Below are 26,314 nucleotides of genomic sequence, written 5' to 3' on the forward strand. Positions count from 1 at the left end.
CTCTCTGGGTAGTCATTTATCCATTCTCAAGAATCCCTTTATTTTTGGTTATTGGCTCTCGACTAATATGGACCTTAAATATGTTCACTCCATAATAAACTCTGTTGAATACATGCTGACTGAATAGGTCTTAGATCTGAAACAGAACATGCAAAACACTCTTAAGTTGTAGGAAGACATACTAGAATTTCTACTTACATTTGTCATAAATCTCATTCTTCTTTATTTTAGTGTATTTTATAATGTAAATAATATGTTCTTATTTATTACATGTATGTGTCTTCGAAATAAGGCACTAATGAACTTACTAATTGTTGGCAAAAAAAATCTCTCTTGTCACATCTCTTTCTGGTCCGGTCATTTTGGCTCCAGTGGCCATTCTGCTCATCTGCCCTGGGCTGATCAGGTCAGTGCTATGGGTGACACTGGTCACTCTAGCTTTCCAGCCTTTTTTTTTTTTTTTTTTTAACCAGTTCTTACTGCTCTTTGCTCTGATATGTGGCTCTCTAAATTGGCAAAGTCATCTTACTGGAAAATATCTATTTACTCTGCTCCTATTTTGATTAGGAAGGGATAGTTTCCATGTAGCATGCTTTTATTCTAAGAATTATTTTCTTGAAGACTACAAAAAGATCTTTATCCATGATGTTTTCCTGTTTTTAAAACCCTTCACAAGGCTCCCTCTCCTCCAAACTCTTCCTGATGCAGATCATAAAAACATTCATAAAGAACGAGGAAGTAAAAATTATAGTTACGCAGTAAGAGAAAAAGTCAAAATCATTTAAGATAAAAGATATATTCTAAGAAAGTTATAGATAACACTTTAAAAAAGAAAATTATACTTTAAAAATGTATCAAGGGAGCTTGCACTTTACAGTTATTTTCATGTAAATGGTTTGATAAAACAAAGAATAATTTCATATAAATGACTATTCTCCTGTATTTTGTTGTATAGGGTTTGTTTGAATTGAAGTATGCCTTCACTAGGCAATGAAGTTTTCTAAGCATCTCCTTCTTTTAAAAGGAAAGAGAAAAAGAATTTGGAGTCTAAGTACATTTATATAAAGTCCTAAACATTTTACACACAATTGCAACAGAATGCCAATTCTCAATCTGCCATTATCTTGATGACTTTGAATCAGAGTGCCTGTGACCCTTTGTTATAATTTTGCTTTGTAATCTAATGCCATTAGCCAGGCCATCTCTAACAGGGATCCTCTGAATTGATTAATAGCATCTCAACCAACTAGTTGTTTCTTCTAAACATACTGGTGTCATCTTTAAATCCTTCTTCCTTCTTATAACTCATATCTAATTAGTTATTGAGTCTTGTAAATTGTATATCCATAGTATATTTTTCAATTCTCTGCCCTCCTCTTTATTCCAATTGCCACTGCCCTAATTAAAGCCATATGGCCTTTCTGGTCTATAGCAATAATGCCTTAACTGGTTTCCTGTAACCATTCCTCCTGTCCTTCAATCCTTCCCTCCTTCATCAATAATATCTTCTAATACATGCATGTGTTTTGTCATTCCCCTATTTAAATAAATCAATGTCTGTCTCTTAATTGCTATAGAAAACCTTCAATTTCTTGAAGTGCGACCCAACTAACTTCGCAATTACCCCTTAGAAAACTGGGTTGTCTACTGCTCCTCTCCTCTGTTCCAAACTGTCCACATTTCCATCAACATGTCCCTTTACTTCCCCAAATTTCTGTATCTTTTTTCCTTTTTCTGTTTCCTTTATCTGAATTCCCTAACAGTCTGTCTAATGAAAGTTTTTAATATTTGGTTCAAATTTTAGCTTTTTGTAAAGTCTTCTCCAGACCTCTGCTTTTTCCTAATTCCATATTTCTTTTTCAGGCCTGTATGTTAACATTTAATGTGCTGAATAGCTAGAAAGCATGAATCCACCCTGTGAAAGCGTAAGCTCTTTGAAGGCATGAGTGCTGCTGTTTCAAATATTAAATGGTCAAATTCATTATAAAGTCAAATATGATATCTTGTACTTTAGGAGCCTTTGAAAGGTTAGGTATTCCTGAGATTTTTTTTTTTTTAAGTTCTTAATTACAGTCTCTTCCAAATGGTGTTGGGAAAACTGAACAGGTACATACAAAAGAGTGAAACTGGACCACTTTCTTATACCCTACACAAAATAAACTCAAAATGGATGAAAGACTTAAATATGAGTCCTGAAACCATAAAAATCTTAGGAGAGAGCACAGGTAATAATTCTTTGGCATTGGCCATAGCAACATTTTTCTAGATATGTTTAGAAAGGCAAGGGAAACAAAAGCAAAATTAAACTATTGGAACTATATCAGAATAAAAAGCTTTTGCACAGTAAAGGAAATAATCAACAAAACAAAAAGACAACCTACTTAATGGGAGAAGATATTTGCAAATGACATATCTGATAAGGGGTTAATTTCCAAAACATATAAATAACTTAATATGACTCAACACCAAAAAAACAAATAGTGGGCAGAAGACATGAACAGACATTTTCCCAAAGAAGACATACAAATGGCCAACAGACACATGAAAAGATGCTCAACGTCATTCATCATTGGGTAAATGCAAATGAAAGCCACAGTAAGATACCATCTCACACTTGTCAGAATGGCTAAAATCAGAAACAAAAGAAACAACAGGTGTTGGCAAAGACGTAGAGAAAAAGGAACCCCTGTGCACTGTTGGTGGGAATGCAAAGTGGTGTAGCCACTGAAAATAGAAATACCACATGATCCAGTAATTCCAGTACTGGTTATTCACCCAGAGAATATGAAAACACTAATTCAAAAAGACATATGCACCCTTGTGTTTATTGCCACCTTAATTAAAATAACCAAGAAAAAACTCAAGTGTCCCCTGGTAGATGAATGGATAAAGAAGGTGTGGTATATACATACAATGGAATATTACTCAGCCATAAAAAACAATGAAATCTTGCCATTTGCAAAAACATGATGGATCTAGAAGGTAAAATGTTCAGTGGAATAGGTCAGTCTGAGAAAGACAAGTGCCATATGATTTCACTTATATGTGGAATTTAAGAAACAAAACAAAGAAAAAGAAAAAAACAGACTCTTAAATATATAGCACAAACTGGTGGTTACCAGAGGGGAGGTGGGTGGGGGGTTGGGTGAAATAGGTGAAGGGGATTAAGAGTACACTTATTGTGATGAGCACTGAGTAATGCATAGAATTGTTGAATCACTGTATTGTATGCCTGAAACTAATATAACACTGTACATTAATTATAGTGGAATAAAAATAAATAAAAATAATTTTTAAAAAGTGCTTAATTACGTTATTTACCATTCAACTGATGCCTCTTAACTTCAGAAGCTTATTTCTTAATTAAGACATAATCTATAGCTTTTAAGAGGCACTTCTGGAACATTAATATTCTGGTTACCTAGCTTGATGTTTAATTCTGTAGTCAGATTTATATAAAATAACACTGTTCTAGGCCTCTCAGTCTCTATAATCATATAAGACAGAAGAACATGCCTGGAATCTGGATTTCAAATCTGACACAATAAAACCTATATATTCTTCAACATCTGGGTTACCCTGACAGTTTTATTAGTATGTAAATTTAGTTATGAGCTTCCCATTTTAAAAAGCAGTTAAAATATTATTTAATAGTAATTTCCATTATATCATATAGGGATACAAAAAGTGTAGTAGTTATTTCCTATTTTATGCTTTATTCCATATTATTTTGTTCTTTTAGGTCATATTGTTGGAATTTTTATTAATATTATATTGTATAAAATTTATATAATAATTTTAAACACTATTCTCCAATGTTGGAAATAATATGCGTAATAGAAAAATCTTATCTACATCGTTCTGTAACTTGAGAAGGTGATTCAAGTTATACATTTATAAAAAGAAAAGAAGGCCTTGAAAAAAATGAAAAAAATTATGACATTTTCCAATTAGAAAATGGAGTTGGAAATACTGCTTTTCCTGAAATGAACAATTTATTTTCAGACATGTTAGACTTTTATTTTTATGAAGGTTTTTGGTCAAACTAAAAGATCAATAGATACTGCTACTTTATATGTCAGGCTCTCAGAGATTAATTTATTTTCCTTAGCACTAAATTTATTTGTTGGAAAATTAGTGAAAATATCATCAATAAAGTAATATAGAGCATTTTTACAGTGCAAATTTAGTAAGGGCATAATATGTTTTACTCATAATATTAAACCTGTATCTCTTCCAGAGTAATTGAATACAGTGAATTTCAAAACAATCTAATAGAAAATGAAATAAAAGGGAACTAAACAATGGATTTGCCTCTTCTACAATAATGTGTAAGGTTGGAGAAAGAGGAGAGGATAAAAAGATCCTGAATAATTTTACTGACTTACTTTTCATTGAAGGTGACTGTCAAATGAGTCAATGGTGAAGGTTTTGTTTGAAAAAATAACAGAATGTTGTATAGTTTTACAAATTATTAGCTTTCGGATAGCTGAAGAAAGACTCGGAGATTGAAATCCTTGAAACAATAACCAAAAAGGTCAGTGGAATGAACTGGTTTTGGGGCATTCAGAAATGCTTAAACTATTCATGAATTAAGTTTAGATCATATAATATACGATGATAGTTTGGTCCTAAAGTTTTAGCTTTTTATTCCTGCTCAAATTCCCCCCAAGTATCATTCAGAAAAAAGTTGAGAGTCTACTTATATATCTCCATAGAAACCTATCTTGCTCATTTGTAAGTATGATCAGGTCATTCTGTAACATTTGCTATGAGGAAAAAAAAAAAGTCATTTCATAATCATTGGTTTTTCACTAGCACTAACTTAACTGGTTCACCACTGGCCTATACAGAACTCCATTTAAAAGAGATAATTATTACGCATCAAGAATACCTCGAGCAAAGGCAGATTTGTTGTGGCAATCAAGACTTGGACCTCAGGCATGATATTAAAGTCCCAGTACAATGGAAGAAAGAAAACAACCATATATACAAGAAGGTTTTTGTTGTTGTTGTTGTTTTGCTTTTTTGACCAAGCACTCAGATAAAGCATATACTTCTCAATTGAATGATGATGTTAAATTTGGAAAATACAAGTGCAAGCAGAAAATTAGGAAAGCAAAAACAGAATTATTCTTATAATATTAAAAACAATATAAGTAAGCAACCTATATTGGAAAAGAACATGTAAACTTACAGTTGTTGTATAAGCAGCTTCTGGATCATCTTCCAGCACCCGGGAGAGACCAAAATCAGAAACTTTGCATACCAAGTTGCTGTTGACCAATATATTCCTAGCTGCTAGATCACGATGAACGTAACCCATATCAGAAAGATACTTCATTCCTGATGCAATGCCTCGGAGCATACCGACCAACTGGATGACTGTAAAATGGCCATCGTGTTTCTGAAAGAGAATCACAATTGTTTACATTGATTTATTTTAATGCAGCATGCGTGCATGCATGCACATGTGTGGGTAGCATTAAGGAAAACTGTTGAATTTATTTTACTGGATCCAATGAATACAAGCATCAAATTTGTTGACCATGAAATATAAGAATTTGTTTGACATTTAAAGGAAAGGAAAATCTAGCTGGAAGTGGTGAAGGAGAACAAACAAAGGATAGAAGAGAACCAACCAAATTAATTTCCAGAAAGACTGATTTCAGAAACTTTTAAGTAATGAGAGGGACCTAAGTCAAATTAGGTAGCAGCAATGACTACCAAGAGAACAGAATTCACTTTCCGTAATTGTGACCTATGCTCCCGCTGTACAGGTGGGTGGAAGGATAGCAAAACCTAGGACTGGATAACAGCTGTGTAATACCTTCAAATGTGAAAAACAATTACTCAGGAAAAAGAGGACCTGTTTGCATAAACAAGAAACAAGTTTAGGGAAGCTATAAAGAGAGAAAAAAAATACATGCAAACACTAGATTTTCCCATTCTTTCATTATACAGAGAGCGAATAGAAAGGAAGTTGTTGGCAACTGTCTGAAAACAGGACTATTTTAGCTCCCAGTTGGGAAGATTAAATGAAATCATATGAATAACAAGGCACAGCACTGGTATGCAGCAGTCAATCCCTTGATTGCTTATTCTTCCCATCTTGATTTAAAAAGAACATTTTTTTTAAAGGAAAAAATTCAGTTGTCATCCATGCAAGATGTGCGTAGCAGTAAGACCAAACAGCACCTAAAAATTAGAGAAAAATAAAAATATTTTAAGTTTGAAAAATAATGCATTTTTCTCTACATAGTTATTTGGGGATAGTTGTCTTCAATGGCGTTATAGAGAAACATGAAAGATTCTCCAGCTGGTTTTATACACTAGGTAATATTTATTTATGAATGCTATTAAAGTGAATATCTAGCAAAAGACAATTGGGTTATATTAACTTATACAGTGAGGTAGATGCATAAATAAAAGCTATCTTAAAATTTGCAAAGTTACAGCAGTTTTCATGGATATCTGATTTAAAACTATAGCATGGGTTAATTACAGGGGTGATCTGACTGTATCACAGTGACACACTATCCTACACAATGATTCACTGGTCAATTAAATGAATAAGCTTATACTACAAATGAAATAAACTTTGTCTTTGTATCAACTTATCTCCCTGATAGAGCTCTGATAATATCTCCCAACTCAAGTGCAGAGTAAGGAAAAGGACTGTCTCTTAAAAGAAACATTCTATAGTATGAGTATCTATTTAAGCAGGCTCTTCTGTATAATTAATGTACAAAAGATAACCTAGTGAAGAAAATCTTTGGTGTTATTAGCTCTTTATGTTTCCAATCCATCTTCCTAGACAGTACACTATGAGATGAAATCTGCCTCTTCTATCATGTACCCTACCTACCTCTCCTCTATTAGGACTCTCAAAGCCTTTGAGTAGAATTCTAAGCATAAATTCTTTTGGCCTAGAAAGGATTACACTAAATTTAAGGAGGTGGCTCTTTTACCTATTAGAAATGAAGTTGCCTGGGGGGTGCCTGGGTGGCACAGCGGTTAAGCGTCTGCCTTCAGCTCAGGGCGTGATCCCGGCGTTACGGGATCGAGCCCCACATCAGGCTCCTCCACTATGAGCCTGCTTCTTCCTCTCCCACTCCCCCTGCTTGTGTTCCCTCTCTGGCTGGCTGTCTCTATCTCTGTTGAATAAATAAATAAAATATTAAAAAAAAAAAAAGAAATGAAGTTGCCTGGTATCACAGTTCTCATCAATGCAGAATTTGCGCATGGTAGGAAATGTTAATGGACCATCTGAAAACTAAGGAATGCCTCAGTTTTCTTATCTGTACAATGAGAATAGAATAATCTAACTCAGAGGTGCAGGGAATATCACATACAAAACACATAGCGCAGCCCCTGACTTATTTTAATAATAGTTATTAAATAAAACCTTGTTGTATTACAATTACATGCAGTTCTTGTAATTTTAATGTGAGTCAGATAATTCTCCTCCCACTTTCCTGAAAAATCAATTGAGCAACATAAACTCCTACATCATAAAAGGAAATCATTATTTAATTCCAGGTTGAAATTTAATTTCCTATCTATTCTGAGAGTGACATGAAGCACCAAGTTCTTTTTTTTTTTTCCAAGACTACTTTTTTAGAGCACTTTTAAGTTCATAGCAAAATTGAGAGGAAAGTATAGAGATTTCCCATATACTCTCTGCCCCCACACATGCATAGCTTCCCCCATTATCACTCCCTCACCAGGAGTGAGGGGTACATTTGATACAACTGATGAACCTGATGGTACATCACAATCACCCAAAGGCCATGGTTTACATTAGGGTTCATTCTTGGTATTCTACATTCTATGGGTTTGGACAAATTTATAATGACATAAACCCATTATAGTACCATACAGAGTATTTTCACTGTCTTAAAAATCCTCTGTTTCACCTATTCATCCCCACCTCCCCAAACCTTGGCTACCACTGATCATTTTACTTTCTTCATAGTTTTGCGTTTTCCAGAATGTCATACAGTGGAATCACACAATAGGTAGTGTTTTCAGATTGCTTTCTTTCACTTCATTATATGCATTTAAGATTCCTCCATGTCTTTTCATGACTTGATGGCTCCATTCTTTTTACTGCTGAATAAAATTCCTTTGTCTGTATGCACAACAGTTTTATTTATCCATTCACCTACTGAAGGACATCTTGGTTGCTTACAAGTTTTGGCAATTATAAATAAATAATTATAAATGTTAGCATGTTTATAGCTGTAGGCTTTTGTGTGGATGTAAGTTTTCAATTCCTTTTGGTAAGTACCAGGGAGGGCAGTAGCTTGATCACATAGTAAGAGTATGTTTAGTCTGGAAAACAGTGTGGAGGTCCCTTAAAAAGTTAAAAATTGAGCTACCCTATGACCCAGCCATTGCACTACTGGTATTTACCCCAAAGACACAGACGTAGTGAAGAGAAGGACCATATGCACCCCAATGTTCATAGCATCATTGTCCACAATAGCCAAATTGTGGAAGGAACCGAGATGCCCTTCAACAGATGACTGGATTAAGAAGTTGTGGTCCACATATACAATGGAATATCACTCAGCTATCAGAAAGAATGAGTTCTCAACATTTGCTGCAACATGGACGGCACTGGAGGAGATAATGCTAAGTGAAATAAGTCAAGCAGAGAAGGACAATTATCATATAATTTCTCTCATCTATGGAACATAAGAACTAGGAAGATCGGTAGGGGAAGAAAGGGATAAAGAAAGGGGGGGGGTAATCAGAAGAGGGAATGAAGCATGAGAGACTATGGACTCTGAGAAACAAACTGAGGGCTTCAGAGGGGAGGGGGGTGGGGGACTGGGATAGGCCGGTGATGGGTAGTAAGGAGGGCACGTATTGCATGGTGCACTGGGTGTTATAAGCAACTAATGAATTATCGAGCCTTACATCGGAAACCGGGGATGTACTGTATGGTGACTAACATAATATAATAATAAAAAAAAAAAAAAAAAAAAAAAAAAAAAAAAAGAAACCCATAAACTATCTTCCAAAGTGGCTGCACCATTTTGCATTCCCACTGGCAATGAAGGAGAGTTCCTGTTGCTTCACATCCTTACCACCATTTAGCATCCTCAGTGTTAGCAATTTTGGCCATTCTAATAGGGGGTATCTCATTACTTCAATTTGCATTTTCCTGATGACACATAGTGTGAAGCACCCTTTCATGTGCTTATTTGCCATCTGTATATCTTTCGTGGAGTGCCCGTTAAGGTCTTTGGCCCATTTTTAAATTGGCTTGTTTTCTTATTGTTGAATTGTAAGAATTCTTTGTATGTAAGCCTTTATCAGATGTGTCTTTTGCAAATGTTTTCTCCCAGTCTGTGGTTGTCTTCTCATTTTCTCGACATTGTCTTTTGCAGAGCAGAAGTTTTAAATTTTAATGAAGTCCAACTTATCAGGTTTTTTTTCTTGGATCGTATCTTTGTAGTTGTATCTAAAAAATCTTTGCAATATCCAGTATCATCTAGGTTTTTCTCCTATGTTATCTTCTAGGAGTGTTATAATTTTGTGTTTTACATTTAGGCCTGTGATCCATTTTCACTTAATTTTTGTGAGGGGTGTAATGTTCTGTGTCTAGTTTTTTGTTTTTTATTTGTTTTTAATTTTTGTATGTGGATATCTAGTTGTCCCAGCACCATTTGCTGAAAACACAATTTTTGCTCCATGGTATTGCCTTTGCTGTTTTGTCAAAGACTAGTTGACTATGTTTATTACAGACTTTCCATTCTGTTCCATTGACCTGTTTGTCTATTCTTTCACCCATAGCACGTCTTGATTCCTGTTTATGTCTGGAAGTTGGGTAGTATCAGTCCTCCAACCCTGTTCTTTTTCAGTACTGTGTTAGCCATTATAGGTCTTTCGCCTCTACATATAAACTTTAGAATCAGTTTGTTGATATCTACAAAATAACTTAGTGAAAATATATATCAAATTGGAAAGAACTGACATTTTAATGATATTGAGTTTCCTTAATTATGAACATGGACTATATCTCCTCTTATTTAGTTCTTCTTTGATTTTGTTTATTAGAGTTTAGATTTTACTCATATAGATCTTGTACATATTTTGTTTGATTTATCCCTCGGTATTTCATTTTTGAGGGTGCTAATATAAATGGTATTGTGTTTTTAATTTCAAATTCTGCTTGTTCATTGCTGATATGTGGGAAAGCTACTGACTTTTGTATATTGTATATTAACCTTGTATTCTGCAACCTTGGTATATAATTGCTTATCAGTCTAATTTTTTTTTGTCAATTCTTTCAGATTTTCTACATGGATACCATGTTATCTGTGAATAAGGACTCTATAAATAAAGAGTTTTATTTTTTCCTTCCTAATCTGTATACTTTCCCTGTCTTTTCTTGTCTTATTACACTTGCTAGTACTTACAGTATGATAGTGAAAAAGTAAGGAGAGTGACATCTTTGCCTTGTTCCTGATCTTTGTGAGACACCTTTAAGTTTTTCACCATTAAGTATGATAGCTATAGGTTTTTTTTGTAGATAGTCTTTATATCAAGTTTAAGAACTTCCTTTCTATTTCTAGTTTACTGAAAGTTTTTATAATAAATTGGTGTTCAATTCTGTCAAATATCTTTTTCTTCATCTATGTGATCATGTGATTTTTCTTTTTTAGTCATTTGATGTGATAGATGACATTAATTCACTTTTGAAAGTTGAACTGTTCCTGGATACCAGGGTAAAACCCACTTGGTTGTAGGGTGTAAATCTTTTATACAATGTTGGCTTTGATTTGCTAATATTTTGTTCCAAGTTATTTTTTAACAGGTTTATTAAGGTATGATTCACATACCATACAATTTATACTTTTAAACTATACCAATTTATCATTCTTAGTGTATTCACAGAATTGGTGTAAGCATCACCATTAATCACCTTTAAAACTTTTTCAAGATTCCCAAAAGAAACTTTATACTCACTGGCAGTCACTCCCCATTTCCCCCAACTTCCCTACCAGCCCTAGGCAACTACTAATTAACTATCTATAGTTTTGCCTATTTTGGGTATTTCATTTGAATGTAACCATAAAGTACATAGTCTTTTGTGACTGTCTTCTTTCACTTAATATAATGTTTCAAGGTTCATTCAGTATTTTATATTATTTTTACTGATATATAATATTCTATTCATTTTATTTATACATATATCAGTTGATAAACATTAGAGTTACTTCCACTTTTTGGCTATCATGCAATATATATATTTTGGTTACATTTATCCCCCCCCCTTTCTTTAGGTAAGGACATTTAAGTTCTACTCTTTTAGCAAATATCAATTCTACAATGCAGTGTTATCATTGATAGTCACCACTTATCCATCTACAACAGAATGTTTTCATCCTTTTACAAACCCCTCTATTTCTTCTACTTCCCCCCACCCTTGGCAACCACTTTTGTACTCTCTGTTTCTATGAGTTCACCTTTTTTTCTTTTCTTGGTTTCCACATATAAGTGATACCATTCAATGTCTGTCTTTCTCTGTCTGACTTATTTCACTTAGCATAATGTCCTCCAGATTTATCCATGCTGTGGTAAATGGCAGGATTTCCTTTTATTTAAAAGCTGATTAATACTCCATTATATATTTTCCAGGTTTTCTTAATTCACTCATCCATTGACAGACACTTAGGTTATTTCCATTTCTTGGCTGTTATGAATAATGCTGCAATGAACATGGGAGCATAGATATCTCTTTGAAATAATGGTTTAATTTCCTTTGGATATATACCAAAAGTGGGATTGCTAGATCATATGATAGTTCTATTTCTAATTTCTTGAGGATCCTCCATACTGTTTTTTCATATTTGCTGCACCAATTTATATTCTTGCCAACGGTGTACAAGGATTCCCCTTTCTTCACATCCTTGCCAGTGTTTTTATTCTTGTCCTCTTGATAATAGTCATCCTCACAGGTGTAAGGTAATATCTCATTGTGGTTTTGATTTGCATTTCCTTGATGATTAGTGATGTTAACCATCTTTTCATCTACCTGTTGGGCCATTTGTAGGTCTTCTTTGGAAAAATGTCAATTCAGGTCCTTTGCCCATTTAAATTTTTTGTTTGTTTGTTTACTATTGAGTTGTGAGTTCCTTGTATACTTTGGATATTAACCCCTTATTGAATATATGATTGACAAATGCTTTCTCCCATTCCACAGATTACCCTTTTATTTTGTTGATGATTTCCCTTGCTGTGCAGAAGCTTTTAAGTTTGATGTAGTCTCATTTGTTTATTTTTACTTTTGTTGTCTTTGCTTTTGCTGTCTATCCAAAAAATCATCGCTAAGATCAAAGTCAAGGAGTTTACCCTCTATGTTTCTTCTAGGAATTTTATGATTTCAGGTCTAATGAAAAGTCTTTATTTTGACTTTTGTGTATGGTATAAGATAGGGGTTCAGTTTCATTCTTTAGAATGTCACTGTCCAGTTTTTCTCATTTGTTGAAGAGACTATCATTTCTTACTGTATATTCTTGGCTCTTTTTGTCAAAAGTTAATTGACCATATGCCCATTGGCTTATTTTTGGGTCTCAATTCTATTCCATTGATCTATGTGTCTGTTTTTATGCCAATACTATACCATTTTGATTACTATAGCTTTGTAATATAGTTTGAAATTAGGAAATGTTATGCTTCCAGCTCTGTTCTTTTTCTCAAGATTGCATTGGCTATTTGGGGTCTTTTATGGTTCCATACAAATTTTAGGATTATTTGTTCTAATTTTGTGAAAAATGCTATTGGAATTTTGATAGGGATTGCACTGAATCTGTAGATCGCTTTGGGTAGCATGGACATTTTAATGATACTACGTCTTCCAATCCATGACTAGAGGATAATTTTCCATTATTTGTGTCATCTTCAATTTCTTTTATCAATGTTTTAGTTTTCAGTGTACAGATCTTTCACCTCTTTGGGTAAATTTATTCCTAAGTGTTTTATTCCTCTTCAATAAAATTGTTAAATGGGATTGTTTCCTTCATTTCTCTTTCTGAAAGTTTGTTGTTAGTGTATAGAAATGCAACTGATTTTTGTATATTGATTTTGTATCCTGCAACTTCACTGAATTTATTTATTTCTAACAGGTTTTTGGTGGAATCTTTAGAGTTTTCTATACATAGTATTGTTATGTGCAAACAGAGACAGTTTTACTTCTTCTTTTCTGATTTAGATGCCTTTTATTTCTTTTTCTTGACTAACTGCTCTAGCTAGGACTTCCAATGCTATGTTGAATAAGAGTGGCAAGAATGGATATCTTTGTCTTGTTTTTGATACTAGAGGAAAAGGTTTAACTTTTTTAGCATTATGTATGATGTCCGCAGTGGGTTTCTCATATATATCCTTTATAATGTTGAGGTATGTTCCCCTCTATATGCACTTTGTTGAAGGTTTTTTTATCATAAATGGATATGGAATTTTGTCAAATGCTTTTTCTAAATCTATTGAGATGATCATATGATTTTTATCCTTCATTTTGTTAAATCATCCTTGCATCCCGCCTGATCACATTGTATGATCCTTTTAATGCACTGTTGAATTCAGCTGGCTAATATTTTGTTGAAGATTTTTCATTTACATTCATCAGCAATAATGGCATGTAGTTTTCTCTTTTAATTAGCATTTAAAAGTATTAAATAGTACAGCATAAAATGTATTAAACACGTAATACACAAAGCATTGTTATTGAAAATAATTTGCTAAGACAAATAAAGCAAGAGTCTGATTAGCTACTCCACCACTTCTGTTACCAGCAGAAGTAACCAGCATAGTAGGTTTTCAGTGCTATTACCAGATCAGGAGGATAAAAATGAAATGACCAAACTCTAGTAAAAACAGGTTTTCAATCAGTATTCTGACCGGCTCTTGTTAGTCTGGTTTAAAGCTATTCCTGGTAATTCTGACCAGTTTGTTTTTTGCTTATGACCACGAGTAGACTGAATATTCACTCATCTGATTTACTATTCGAGTGTAGTGTTGCTGATGAAATTTAGAGCCTTTTTTTTTTTTTAAGGAGGAAAAAGATGGAATTTTATCCCAGATATTTTACAGGTCTGAGTAATCTGGTGACTTCTCAATTTCCAGACTATGTATTTCTATTGTATGGGGGAGTCAAATTAGAATTCTAAAAAGTACAAAGGGAAAAGGCAGGCTGAGGAAATAATGCTTCCATTTGGCAAGAATTGTGCTTTTTCCTTGTGAGAAGATAAAATGCTGTGAGAGAGACATTTGTGTTTTTGAAGTAGCATTTTCACTTCCTCAGCAAAAATTGATTAAATATAGCAAAAGTAACTTTCCACAATATGTTTTCTTGAAATGTTTATACATTAATATTGTTAATGAAAGAAAATGTGTAGAAAATACTTGTTAAACTTGTTTCTTGATCCCTTTTTTCATAGACCCAATATAGGCTATAAGTTGTCCCAAAGGATTTAATTTTTTGCCAGCAGATGAAATTTTTGTTTGCCAAAAGAAGAACCATTTTCAAATAACCATCCATATCCAAGTTCAGGGAAGTCCAAAATTTGTCAAAACACAAATGGGTCTTAAAGCCAATACAAGTGTTTTACTTGAAAGGTTTGGGGTTAAGGTAAGTCTTTTATTTAGCTCAATACAATCAATCCAACATTTATGAAATGTCCCAGTTATTTCTTGATGCATAACAAATTATCCCCCAAACTTAGCAACTTAAAATAATAACAATCACCTAGTTGGGTCACAATGTGCAACTTGGTTAGGGGTTGGCTCTGACAGTTCATGTCATCATGAACTGTCAGAAGTCATCAACTGGGGCAGCTCAGCTGGGCCTGGATCCAGTTTCTAAGATGGTTCATTCATACGTCTGTCAAGTTTGGGCTGGCCATTGACTGAGAGCTCAAATGAGACTGCAGCTGGGAGCCCTTGGCTCTTCCTCAAGTGGACGTCTCTGCAGAGACGCTATGCTTCCTCACAGCATGATCTAAGAATAAATGTTCCAAGACATAAGGAAGCTGAAGCTGCCAATTTCTTAAGCCTGATACTGGTTCAGAAACTTGTACAGCATCTTTTCAAAGAACATTTTGTATTTTCCAGTATATAAATCGTGGGTTCTTTTACTAAATGTAGTTATTTCATTCTTTTTGATACTGCTACATGTTTATATGCAGTTGATTCATAATTTTTACCACATTCTCAAATAGGTCTCTGACTTAAAAAAACCAAGGAGCCATTGATCTAGTCAATATCTCTTCTTTTCCAGTTTAACAGAGAGGAGACTGAGTCCCAGTAAAGTATACAATTCATCCAAGGTAAGTAAATGAGAGAGTTGGGCTTAGAATGCAGGTAGGATGACTTTTGAGGGTCACCAAGTATTTGTCAAATTATTACCTCAGATCCAGCTTCATAGGGGGGAGGAGCATCCATTATCTGTATATTTTATTCTAATTATTAACCTGAGCTTAGGCACTGAGTCTCCTCATATGGGGCTTGACTGCTGAACACATCAACTGCTCTTGCTTCAAACTGAACTCTTACACCAAACTAAACCAAAACAAAACAAAATAAAAGCAAATACAAATAACAAAAGATATTTTTCTGATTATGGAAGTAATATGAATTCATTGTGAAAATTTTAGAATACAACAGAAAACTATAAAGAAGAGATAAAAATTCATTCATATTTAAGACCCATCATTTGGTAGTCTAAGTTTTTCTGTTATTAAAATTAATCTCATATTGTTAACAGTGTATTATGAAAATAACATATTATTAAAGACTATAAAATATTGTTTACAAAGATAATATAGTTTCTAATATATAAATGTACCATATTCCTGTATCGTTTTATTTTCAATTTTGTATTGTTAATAAAACTTCAGTAAATATCCACATATATCCACCCTTGCATGAGGATAAATGCCAGAAGAATTTATACATCAAAGACAACATTATTAAAACTCTTGACGTTGGCTGCCCAATTGCTTTTCAGAAAGAAATGTTATTATGCTAATACCCACAGCAGATTTCAACACTCCCTTGCATTTTTTATAATCCATTTTGTTGCCGAAGGCAAAATTTCATTCTTTTTTATGGCTGAGTAATATTCCATTGTGTATACATAGCACATGTTCTTTATCCATTCATCAATCAGTGGACACTTGGGTTACTTCCATAATTTGGCTATTGTAGTTAATGCGGCTGTAAACTTTAGGATACATGTATCCCTTTGAATTAGTATTTTTGGTTTTTTTTGGTAAATACTTAGTAGCATGATTGCTGGATTCTAGGGTAGTTCTATTCTTAACTTTTTGAGGAAACTCCACACTGTTTTCCAGAGTGGCTGCACCAGTTTTCATTCCCACCAAGAGTGCAATAGAGTTCCCCTTTCTCCATGTCCTCACCAACACCTGTTGTTTCTTGTGTTATTGATTTTAGCCATTCTGACAGGTGTGAGGTGATATCTCATGTAGTTTTCTTGCAGCGTCTTTGTCTGGCTTTGTTATCAGAGTAATACTGGTCTTGTAAAATGAGTTTGGGAGTGTTCCCTCCTCCTGTATTCCATGTAAATTATTTCAAAATTATTTTAGCTCTTCTTATTGCCAGTGTTTGGAGGGACTTAAATTAACTGCTTTTATTCAGCATCATAGCAATTACAGTTCCAAGAACAGTAAGTGACCTCATTAAAAATGAGATTTTGGTGTTTGAAAAGAAGATAAACTTTCTCCATGCTCTGTCATGGGACTATACAATGTGGAATATGTATTTCTAATTCCCACAGCGAAGACATTTCAGGGGTCCATGAGGTCAAAACCATTTTTACACTAGCACTAAGACATACATCTGCCTTTTTTGCACTACGTTGATATTTGTACCACAGTACAAGACTCTGGTGGGACAATTGCAGGACCCTAACACAAATTAAGGATCAAGGGAGTAGCACCAAACCAAACTGTATTAGTATCCTCTATCCTCCTCTTCTCTGCCACATGAACTAAACAAACAAACAAAAAGGGGACAGTTTTTTATAAGAATGAGAATGTATTTGACAAAGCAGTAAAATTTATTAATTTTGCTAAATGTTAATCCCTGATTACATACTCTTAGGACCAACATCTGGGGGGGGGATAGAAAAAAGAAGGACTGGGCAGCAGGAGAACTTAAAAGTGCAGTGCATTCACAACAAAGAACTTAATATACCTCATGGAATGTCCTGGATATGGGATAATCCTTCAGAGTTGATTCAAAATGAGGAAAAGGGGCTGGGTCCTTATTACGGCCACATCAATCAATCATTGGCTACAAGCTGCTCCTGTAAAGGTGCCAGATTTGGGGTATGATGGCTTTCTCTAGCCAAGGCCATTTCCCAGAGAGGGACTCAGCTAAGGATTATCAGCTGCCAAAATTCTAGAACTTATAGGAATTAGGGAGATGATCTTGATGCTTTTCCCCAGTGAAGTTTCTTCATGTGTTTCTTCCTTTAGAATCTGCTTCCCTGGGTGCCCAACCTATGATAATCTCTCTCTCTCTTTCTCTCTCAGTTTTTTATAAAATGTGCACTTGATGAAAGAGAAGTGCCAAATATAGTTTTATATTCTTTTAGGAACTCATACTGCTATCATTGCCACATTATTATAGGGGCTGGGGGGGAGGGATGCTAACATTCCTTAAACACTACAAACCAGATAGAGTTATAAGCTTTTTATTATCATCTTATTCAATGTTTGTAACAACTCTGTGATATAAGTGTCATTTTTATCTCCACCTTCTAGGTGGTCAAACTGAAAGGCAAAAATATTTAATAACCTACTAACTGGTGCAGTCAGGATTTGAATGCAGGCATTCTAATTCCAGAGCCTGTATTCTTTGCAATTGGAGTTGTCTGGAAAAGAGCTGACCCCAACTTTGCCATGATGAACCAGGCTGGCCTAGTTTGGGCAGCATAATTTGGAGTAATCCAGCAACGTATAAAAGAGCTTCGAGACCAATAAACCAAAAACAAACAAACAAGAACACTCCAGATAAGCCAACAAATGAGAATCTATTTATCTATGTCGCTGAGTGGAACAGTCCTATTTATTCCCACATGAGGTACGGCACAAACCTCTTTCTCTACAAACGATGCGACTCTCTCCTTCACACAAAATCTATATTCCCTTTGCTAGTCCTTGTCAACATCGCCTCCTCGAGCGTGGTTTAAGACATACTGTTTATCTTGAATATGGTGGATGGTCAATAAATGGTGCCTGAGTTGAACAACCTTTGATACCATCTTGTAGTGCACTGGTTTTTGTTGCTGTATTATTCCTATTGTCTTGTATAAAAAAAAAAGGCTGTTTTCTTTTCTTAAGATAGGACACAGGTTTTCTCTCTTTTATGTAGCAGTTCCATCACAGCATCCACTATACTGCCATGCCTCGTGTCAGCACTCGATAAATATTAATTCAAACTGAATTGAATTGTTTATGAGGGGAGGAGAAAAATGGGAGAGCACTGAGATTTAATATCTTTGGGCTTCCTACTAGTGATTAATCAAAAAGAAACTGTGAATTTTTTTTAAGACACATGGTTTTTTCCCCAGGAAGGCAGATTCAAATGAAAGACAGTGAATGTGGCATATTTATGCACTGCATCTCAGAGCTTAGTAGCTAGAATTCAGTTTGTCTTCATCCCTCTTTTTCCTTGCTCTCTCAGCCTGATTGTGGAGAAACATGGAGCTTCACCTCCACGTGCCAGAGAGGCTGAGCCCCACTGGAAGATGGTTTCTGAAAGCCATACATAATAACACCTGCTACTTCCGAAAACTGCAGAGTGCCACCCGATCTGAGCAGTCGTTGGCATGGTACACTGTCTTCACCATGCAAGTAATACAAACTCTTGATGATGTTTTCCAAGGCCCTGCCTCATACGTGGTGCTGCATGAACACTTTGAGCCTCTCAGAGTCCAATCATCTTAGGTTGAGCTCAAGTACTTAGCCTGTGCTGAGGACAAACGTAGGGTTCGAGTGCTAGGCTGTGCTGAAGTCATCACATTATTGTCTATTTAAAAACATATATATATATATATATATATATATATATATATATATATTCATTCAAATTCTATGAAGACACAAATATCAGTGTATCACCCCTTCCCTTAAAACCTTTCGATGACTTGCAGTGAATAATACAGTGTAGTATTCAATACAAAGACATGGCCCCTGCTTCTATCTCTAGCTCATGTAACTTACTCTGATTCATTTTGTTGTGTGTGTTTAATTCACTCCTACTACATGTTATTTCATGTCTGATATGCTGTGCTCATATAGTTCCCTCTTCCAGGAATGCCCTCCTGGTCTTTGGTCACCTGAATTTTTCATGAGAAGTATTATGTCTTCTAGGAAGTCCTGGCTGAATCTCCAAGTTCTTTCTTTCAAATACTCATTGAGCATCTACTATGGGTCAGTTGTTGCTCTAATTGCTGGAGTCAGGGTGGGAAGCAAACGAGAAAGGTGCCTGTTCTAGTTGCACCAACATTTAATTGGAGGCACAGAGAAAATAAGTAGGTAAGAAATAAATAAGATACTTTTAAATAATGAAGAACTATAAAATAAATAAAATGGAGTGCTAGGAAAGAAGGTGATCTGATGGAGGTTGTGAGTAGCTCCCAGCAGGTACAAATGGCTTAAGCCAAGAACGAGTTTGACAAGCTTGGTGAATGAAAGCCAGTGAGGCTGGAACTTGTTGAGTGAGAGGGAGACTGGAGAGGTAGGCACAGGCAGAATCAGGTAGAATATTGTAAGCTCTGGCAAATAGTCTGAAATCTATTCTAAAAGTAATGGCAAGTTAGAGAAGAATTTTAATTGGGAAGTGATACACTCTGACTTGCATATGAAAATGTTAGCAGGGAGATTAATTTGGAAGCTATTAGAATAACACAGAAGAAAGAAACTGGTGGCTTGAATCACATTTGAGATCTATTTTCAAGGTACAGCTAGCAGTACCCACATTAGACTGGAAGGAGGTTGGGACTGGTCAGGAAAGTAGAGGAATAAAGCTGGATCAAGTTTCTTTCCTCATTGCTCTCAAAGCATCCCATCTACACCAACACTGGCTAAAACCATCTGTGTATGTGTCTCTCTCTCTCAAACTGCCTTGAACACACTCTCATCTAGGGCAACAGTCTTGGTCATCTTTGAAATCTCAGGGCCTAGAATCAGGCCTGGGACATGACAGATATTCAAGAGATATTCGCCAGATTGAACTGAACTGAACTGAATTTACTTTCCTCTTAATGGAGTGTAAGTACTTCAGGTTTTTAGTCAGTAGTAGGCTATTTTCTTGAAGGATTTTTCTTGGAAAGTCAGACTTACTGTAAGAGATTCTCTGTGAAAATAATGAGTAAATGAGAAGTATTGACTACATTTGCAACCATCCTTACTTCTGAGGATAAGACTCTGGTTTGACTCTGATTATGACCATCAGACTCTTACATTTTCACTAAAGAGTAAGGAAAAGGGGGCTAAATGTGTTATATGAATTTCTACTGTATTTCTTTGTAGGTATTCACTGGAGAAGAATGATGTTGAGCCCATCAACAGAATAGCCTTATAAACTATCAAAGGTCTATGGACCACAATATAAATAATTGTCCTAAAATTTTGTTGTTGAAAGTGTGCTATACTCCTTTGTATACAGTAAATAATTATAGTGATTCAGTGTCCTGAAATACATATGAGTGATAAACAATATTACAGCTGGTCAATGATAAGCTGCTATTATAGAGTAGAATTAATAAAAATTGCACATAATCATTTAGCAAACATTTACAGAGAATCCAATTCACTATGCAGTGCCTTGGTTACCTTCAGTAAATAAATCAACTTCAAAGATTCCTCACAAATATGGCATAATAAACACTATTAGATAATGACAATTTATGCCCTAAAATGAAGTAATGAAACTTTGATTCATATGCACGTCAAAAGACATTTTTGGTTCACTAACCATGAGTTATAAGGAATGCACCAGCCTTTCAAAACAGAATGACACAAACAGAAGGGTTAGCTGAAGCCTTGTAAAATGATTACTTCTAAAATGCTGACTCGAGTTATAAGATGGCAATGCAAAAATGTACCTCACTAAGTGGTTTACAAAAGATTAAGGTATATAAACAGCGGACTTTGTAAGCCTCCAGTCCCCCTCCTTCAGCATTGCCAGGGGCAGGGGAATGTGGGGAGCTACTAATCAACAGGCATAAAGTTTCAGTTGAGCAAGATGAGTAAGCTCTCTGGATCTGCTGTACAACACTGTAACTACTGTCAACAATACTGTTTGTACACTTAAAAATTTGCTAAGAGAGTAGATCTCGTGTTGTGTTACTTCCAGAATAAATTTTTTAAAAAAATTCTTTTTGGGTTCCTAAGTCCATGTAAAAGATGCAAAGTCATTTGGAGGAAGTGAAATAGATTTGTGAATCACAGATGATAGTATGAGTTAGTTTCACCTTATATCCCACTAAGACCTGTGACCTGTGGTGATAAGAGAATGGGAGCTTAGATTAGGGTGTGCTGGGCGTTGCAGGTTATAGGTGATTCTATGTGGTGGAAGAAGTCCTAACCTGTGGCTAAGAAGAGATGGGGAGTGTATGCCACATGGGATTTGGAACTGTAGAAGTTGAATATTTGAGGACCTAGGAAGAAGACATGAAGAAAGGGATGGATGCCACAGAAAAAATGGCCTTTAAAAAAATTTTGCCCAAGGCAAGTCATGTAGAGAGGGGAGGAAAACACTTTTTTGTTTTTGAAGGAAACTCCTGGCCCCCTTCCATATTGGAAGTTACATCCTTTAGCTGTGGTCTGAGTTAAAGAGGCTTTTATGGATCGGCCTAAGGACATAAGCAATATCTTTAAGAGAAATATTTATGGGAAAATGCATTTGAGTTTTCAACAATTGATTTATAAGTGACTTTGCAGAAAACAGACCTTGGAGGGTTACTTCTATAACTTAAGTTTAAAGTTAACATTCAGTTTTTATGTTTCTAAATCAGAAAGTTGACCATGCTGTGACTTTTAAAAATGCTCCTGAATTTGAAAAAGAAATGGCTAAGGTTATTTATAGATTTGAAAAGACTAAGTCATTTTTGTTTTAAAATAACCACTGAACATGTAAGAGTCAATATCTCCTTTATACTGAAGTCTTGGCTCTTGTGGCCTCCCCTGTTGAAAATCTTATTATAATTTCCTGTAGAATATTTACTAAATCCTTCAAGGCTTCTTCTTTTGTAGTCATTGTGGATTTGCACTTAAGCTAGGCAGAGTTATATTTTTAGTTATAGAAGGGAGAGGCCACCAATAACAGAACTGGAAATTTCAATCATAAGGAAACTAAAAATGTCATTTCTAATATACCTAAAAAATCTAGGAAGAAAAGTAGATATGGATTTGTGAAACACAGTAGTTGGATTTCAGAATTACATTTTAAGAGTTTAAAGTGAGTCTGAATATAATATAGCCTCAGTTTACAAAGCTTACAACTGAATTTGATCTTTCTTTCTTTCTTTTTTTTTTTTTTTTGCTTAGGTTTATGTGAATGTAATCTACACTAGCTACTGTGTGCTTCATTTACGTAAAGCCAAAAAAATTGAAACTTTTTTTGTTTGACATCTGGGGAAGGGTGTCACAGAGTGCCAAAGTCTTGATGAAGCATCATTAGAGCGCATTAAAATTACCCAGGGAAGCTTTGCAAAATATAGTTGCTTGAGTCTGCATCTATATTTTATAAAATCTCTCTAGAATGGTGATTCTGATTTGCAGGCATGGTTAGGAACTGCAAGATTCGAGTCTAATATTTAGTTCTGTAAATCCAAAATCTCCTGTATGGTACAAATGGGGATATAGGATTGACCACAGAGGAGTTCAGGAAAGTGCATGGGATATCTCTGTTCATCACTATAATTATGAATTACACAGCAATTAATCAGCATAAAAACCTGCATGTTAAAGAAGAATTAGTAAGGAAAATTATAGTACAATTTCATGGTACCAGGTACTACACATACCACAATACATTTATGATATTATAATGTTAAGAGATAAATTCAGGCTTTTGGAAGGTGACGCTCTAACTTCTTATTTTAAAATATAAAGTTCAGCCTGCCATATGCTTGGTTCCAAGTACACCCTGCTTTCATATATTTGGATGTTTACTGTCACATTATTTTTAGAATAGTATTTGGCATTAAGCTGGCACAGACGTGATAAATAATAACATTCGTCTACATGAAGTTTTATATATTTTTTTGAAAAAGTGATTAAGGGGATTAATTCAACTATAACTTTTATGGTTTAAAAAAAGGTATTGGTAGGTAAATGTAACTTCATTTTTTTCACTGTTGAATATTAAATGAATGCGATGTAGATTAATTTTGCTCTCATACCCTAGCACAAATATAATTCCACACAACACAATTTACAAGGAAAGTGTGCTAATAAAATACAGCTCTCATTATTACTATATAACCGGCATAAGGTAAAATGCCATCTTTACTAGATTTATAATTTGACTACATAAATATTTAAAAGATCCCTTTAATTTTTTAAATTAATATTTGCTTTGCATTTGTTCAAGGAAACTCTTCAAATGACTCACATTGCTTTCGAAAGGCTGATATGCACTGATATGTATTATTTAAATACTCATATTCTTGATGTATATCTAGATTTTTTTTAAATGGTGAAAATTAAAACAGTTTTAGCCACTAGAAAAAAAAAAACAGACCAGGAAGTAACAGGAAAACAATTTTAAAACTCTTAGTGATATCTTCTGATATACATTATAATAATAGATAATATTATAGAGACTTTAATATGTGCCTAGACACATATTCTAGGAGTGTAGGTCTATTAGCCATTTAATACTATATAAAACTCACAATAACTGTGGGAAGTAGTTATTGCCTATTCTTCACCTTATTTTATGGATGACAGCTGTCCTTGAATCTTCCTTTTTGCCTGTACACTTTATCCAATCTAACAGCAAATTCTATCAGCTCTACTTTCAAAATACACCGTAGAATCTAGTATTTTCCATCAGCTCAACTACAACAATCCTCATCTAAGCCACTGTCATCTCCTTACCTGGATTTTTATTACAAAAGCCTCCGAATTTCTCTCCATCCATCTGTACTTCACTATAGTCTCTGAATATAGCAACAAGAGCAATTTTTTAAAAACACAGTCAGGTTATGTTATATCTCTACCCCAAACCCTATAATAGCTTCACGTTTTACCTTAGAGAAAACTCAAACACACTGCAATGGCCTACAATGCCCCAATTCAGTGTTTTTCCAACGTGGTTGCATATTAGACTCAACTGGGGGACCTTTGAACAAGTATGAATGCATGAGTTCCACCAAGAGATTCTGATTTAATCCACCTGGGATGAAGGCTGGAACTTGGGATTGTTAAAAGCTCTCTAAATTAAAGGATTATAATGTGCAGCCAAGGTTGAGAATCATTTCCCTCCAATATCTGGGCCCCTTTCTGCCTCCATCAACTCTCTGACTTCATCTTCTACCAGCCTTCCCCTTACATATTCTATTCTAGCCATAACCATAGTGATGGCATATTTTATTAACTCAACTGCAGGGTAAAAGGGTCAATATTAACAATTATGAAGAGGCAATAGGCATGAATTAGCACTGTTCTAGGCAAAACAGGCATTTGGTCATAAAGCATAAAGGCTTAATTTGTAGTTCGTTGGATATAACATGCTCCAACCTCAGGGTGTTGGCCCGCCCCTGCTATTCTTACTCTTTGGAATATTTCCCCCCAGGTATCCATTTGGCTTTTTCCCTCACCTTTTTCCATCTTTACTCATATGACACTTTTCTATAAGACCTTCCCCGTTCATTCAATTTAATACTGAAACCTAATCTCACTTCCACCTTCAATTCTCCTACTTTTTCTCCCCATCTGATGTACCATATATTTCGCTGAATTCTTTCTCTCTCTTCCCACTAGATTTTTTTGCTTCTGTTTTGTTTACTTCTGTATTCTATTCCCCAGAATAGTATCTGGTCTACTATAGTCTGTGAACACATATTTGTGAAAAAAAAAAAAAAAAGAATGAATGATTTGTCAGCTGTTTCACATTGGGCAAGTTACCTATTATGCTTTGCCTCAGTTTCCTCATTGGTAAAATGGGGATAATATTAACACCTACTGCATAATGTTGCTATAAGCACCTAGTGAATTAATAAATGCATGGGGTTGGGATAACACCTGATTCATAGAAAGCACACATAAATTCTGTCTACGTTAGTTTATTCTTACATCTGGGGGGCCGGGTGTTCCTACAGAGAATCATGGAAACATGTACACCACTGCCAGAACACAATCAAGTTCTCCAGCATCAGCTGAATGTCAGCATTCGTTAATTATTTTACTTTCTCCAGGACGAAAGATGTGGTCTGGCAGAAGTGGAGGAAGAATACATGTATCTAATGACAATTACTGGACCAGCAGTCCAAGATCCACTTCTGGCCACTGAGGGTTGCCTTATCATTAAAAACACTGGTAACAATTTTTAGCTGGTTGCCCTTGCTGGAGCCCAGAAAAAACTCTTCCTGGTGCAGAACCTGCTCTTGATGCCCACCCCCTTTTTTCCCTTTGGTCTTATCAGTGATCAGCTACTTTTCTTTTTAACTCAGCAATTATCCTAAACATTCACCTAAAATGAACGTTTGTTCTCAAGCTCCCAAATAAACTCTCCTCCTATTTCACAAAGAAATGCAACAACATCAGGTATCATTTCCTTCAATTTAATGTCTCTCATAAATCTCTCTAGACCCACAACACACAGTCCCATTAGTCTTGGAAGATGTGGAGGCCTCTACTACACAAAGTCAATTCTCCACCAGGGTCCTTGATTTTGTACCTTCCCATCTCCTGAGATAGCTTGCCTTACCAATGCATTTTCTTTAATTCCCTATCCCCCAGTGCATAGATTGTCTAAATTTCTTTCTATTAAAAAAATACCCTTCATGATTCTTTTTGTCTACTAGCATCTGATTTTTCTCCTGCCTTGCTATTTCACCCACTTTTTACCAAAAAAAAAAAAAAAAAATTCTCTATTACCAACTCCGATTCATCTTTCATTCTCATTTCGCCCTATGTATTCTGACTTCTGCCAGGGACCAACCCATTAAACATGCTCTTGGAGATCACTGAGGACCTTGTAAGTGGTAAATCCCATGAATGCTTTTCAGTCTTTGTTTTTCTGAACTTCTCTGCTGCACTTG

General features: G+C 35.0%; 1 protein-coding gene across 1 annotated transcript in view; it reads right to left on the reverse strand.

The window, feature by feature from the left end:
* Positions 1–26,314, reverse strand: part of EPHA6 (EPH receptor A6) — an 815,563-nt gene that overhangs the window by 92,110 nt on the left and 697,139 nt on the right. The window contains exon 14 of the mRNA XM_026491624.4: positions 5,198–5,407. Coding sequence (XP_026347409.1) covers positions 5,198–5,407 — 210 coding nt within the window. The remainder of the gene's footprint in view (positions 1–5,197; positions 5,408–26,314) is intronic.

Source organism: Ursus arctos, unplaced genomic scaffold (assembly GCF_023065955.2).
Source record: "Ursus arctos isolate Adak ecotype North America unplaced genomic scaffold, UrsArc2.0 scaffold_4, whole genome shotgun sequence".
Taxonomy (NCBI): Eukaryota; Metazoa; Chordata; class Mammalia; order Carnivora; family Ursidae; genus Ursus; species Ursus arctos.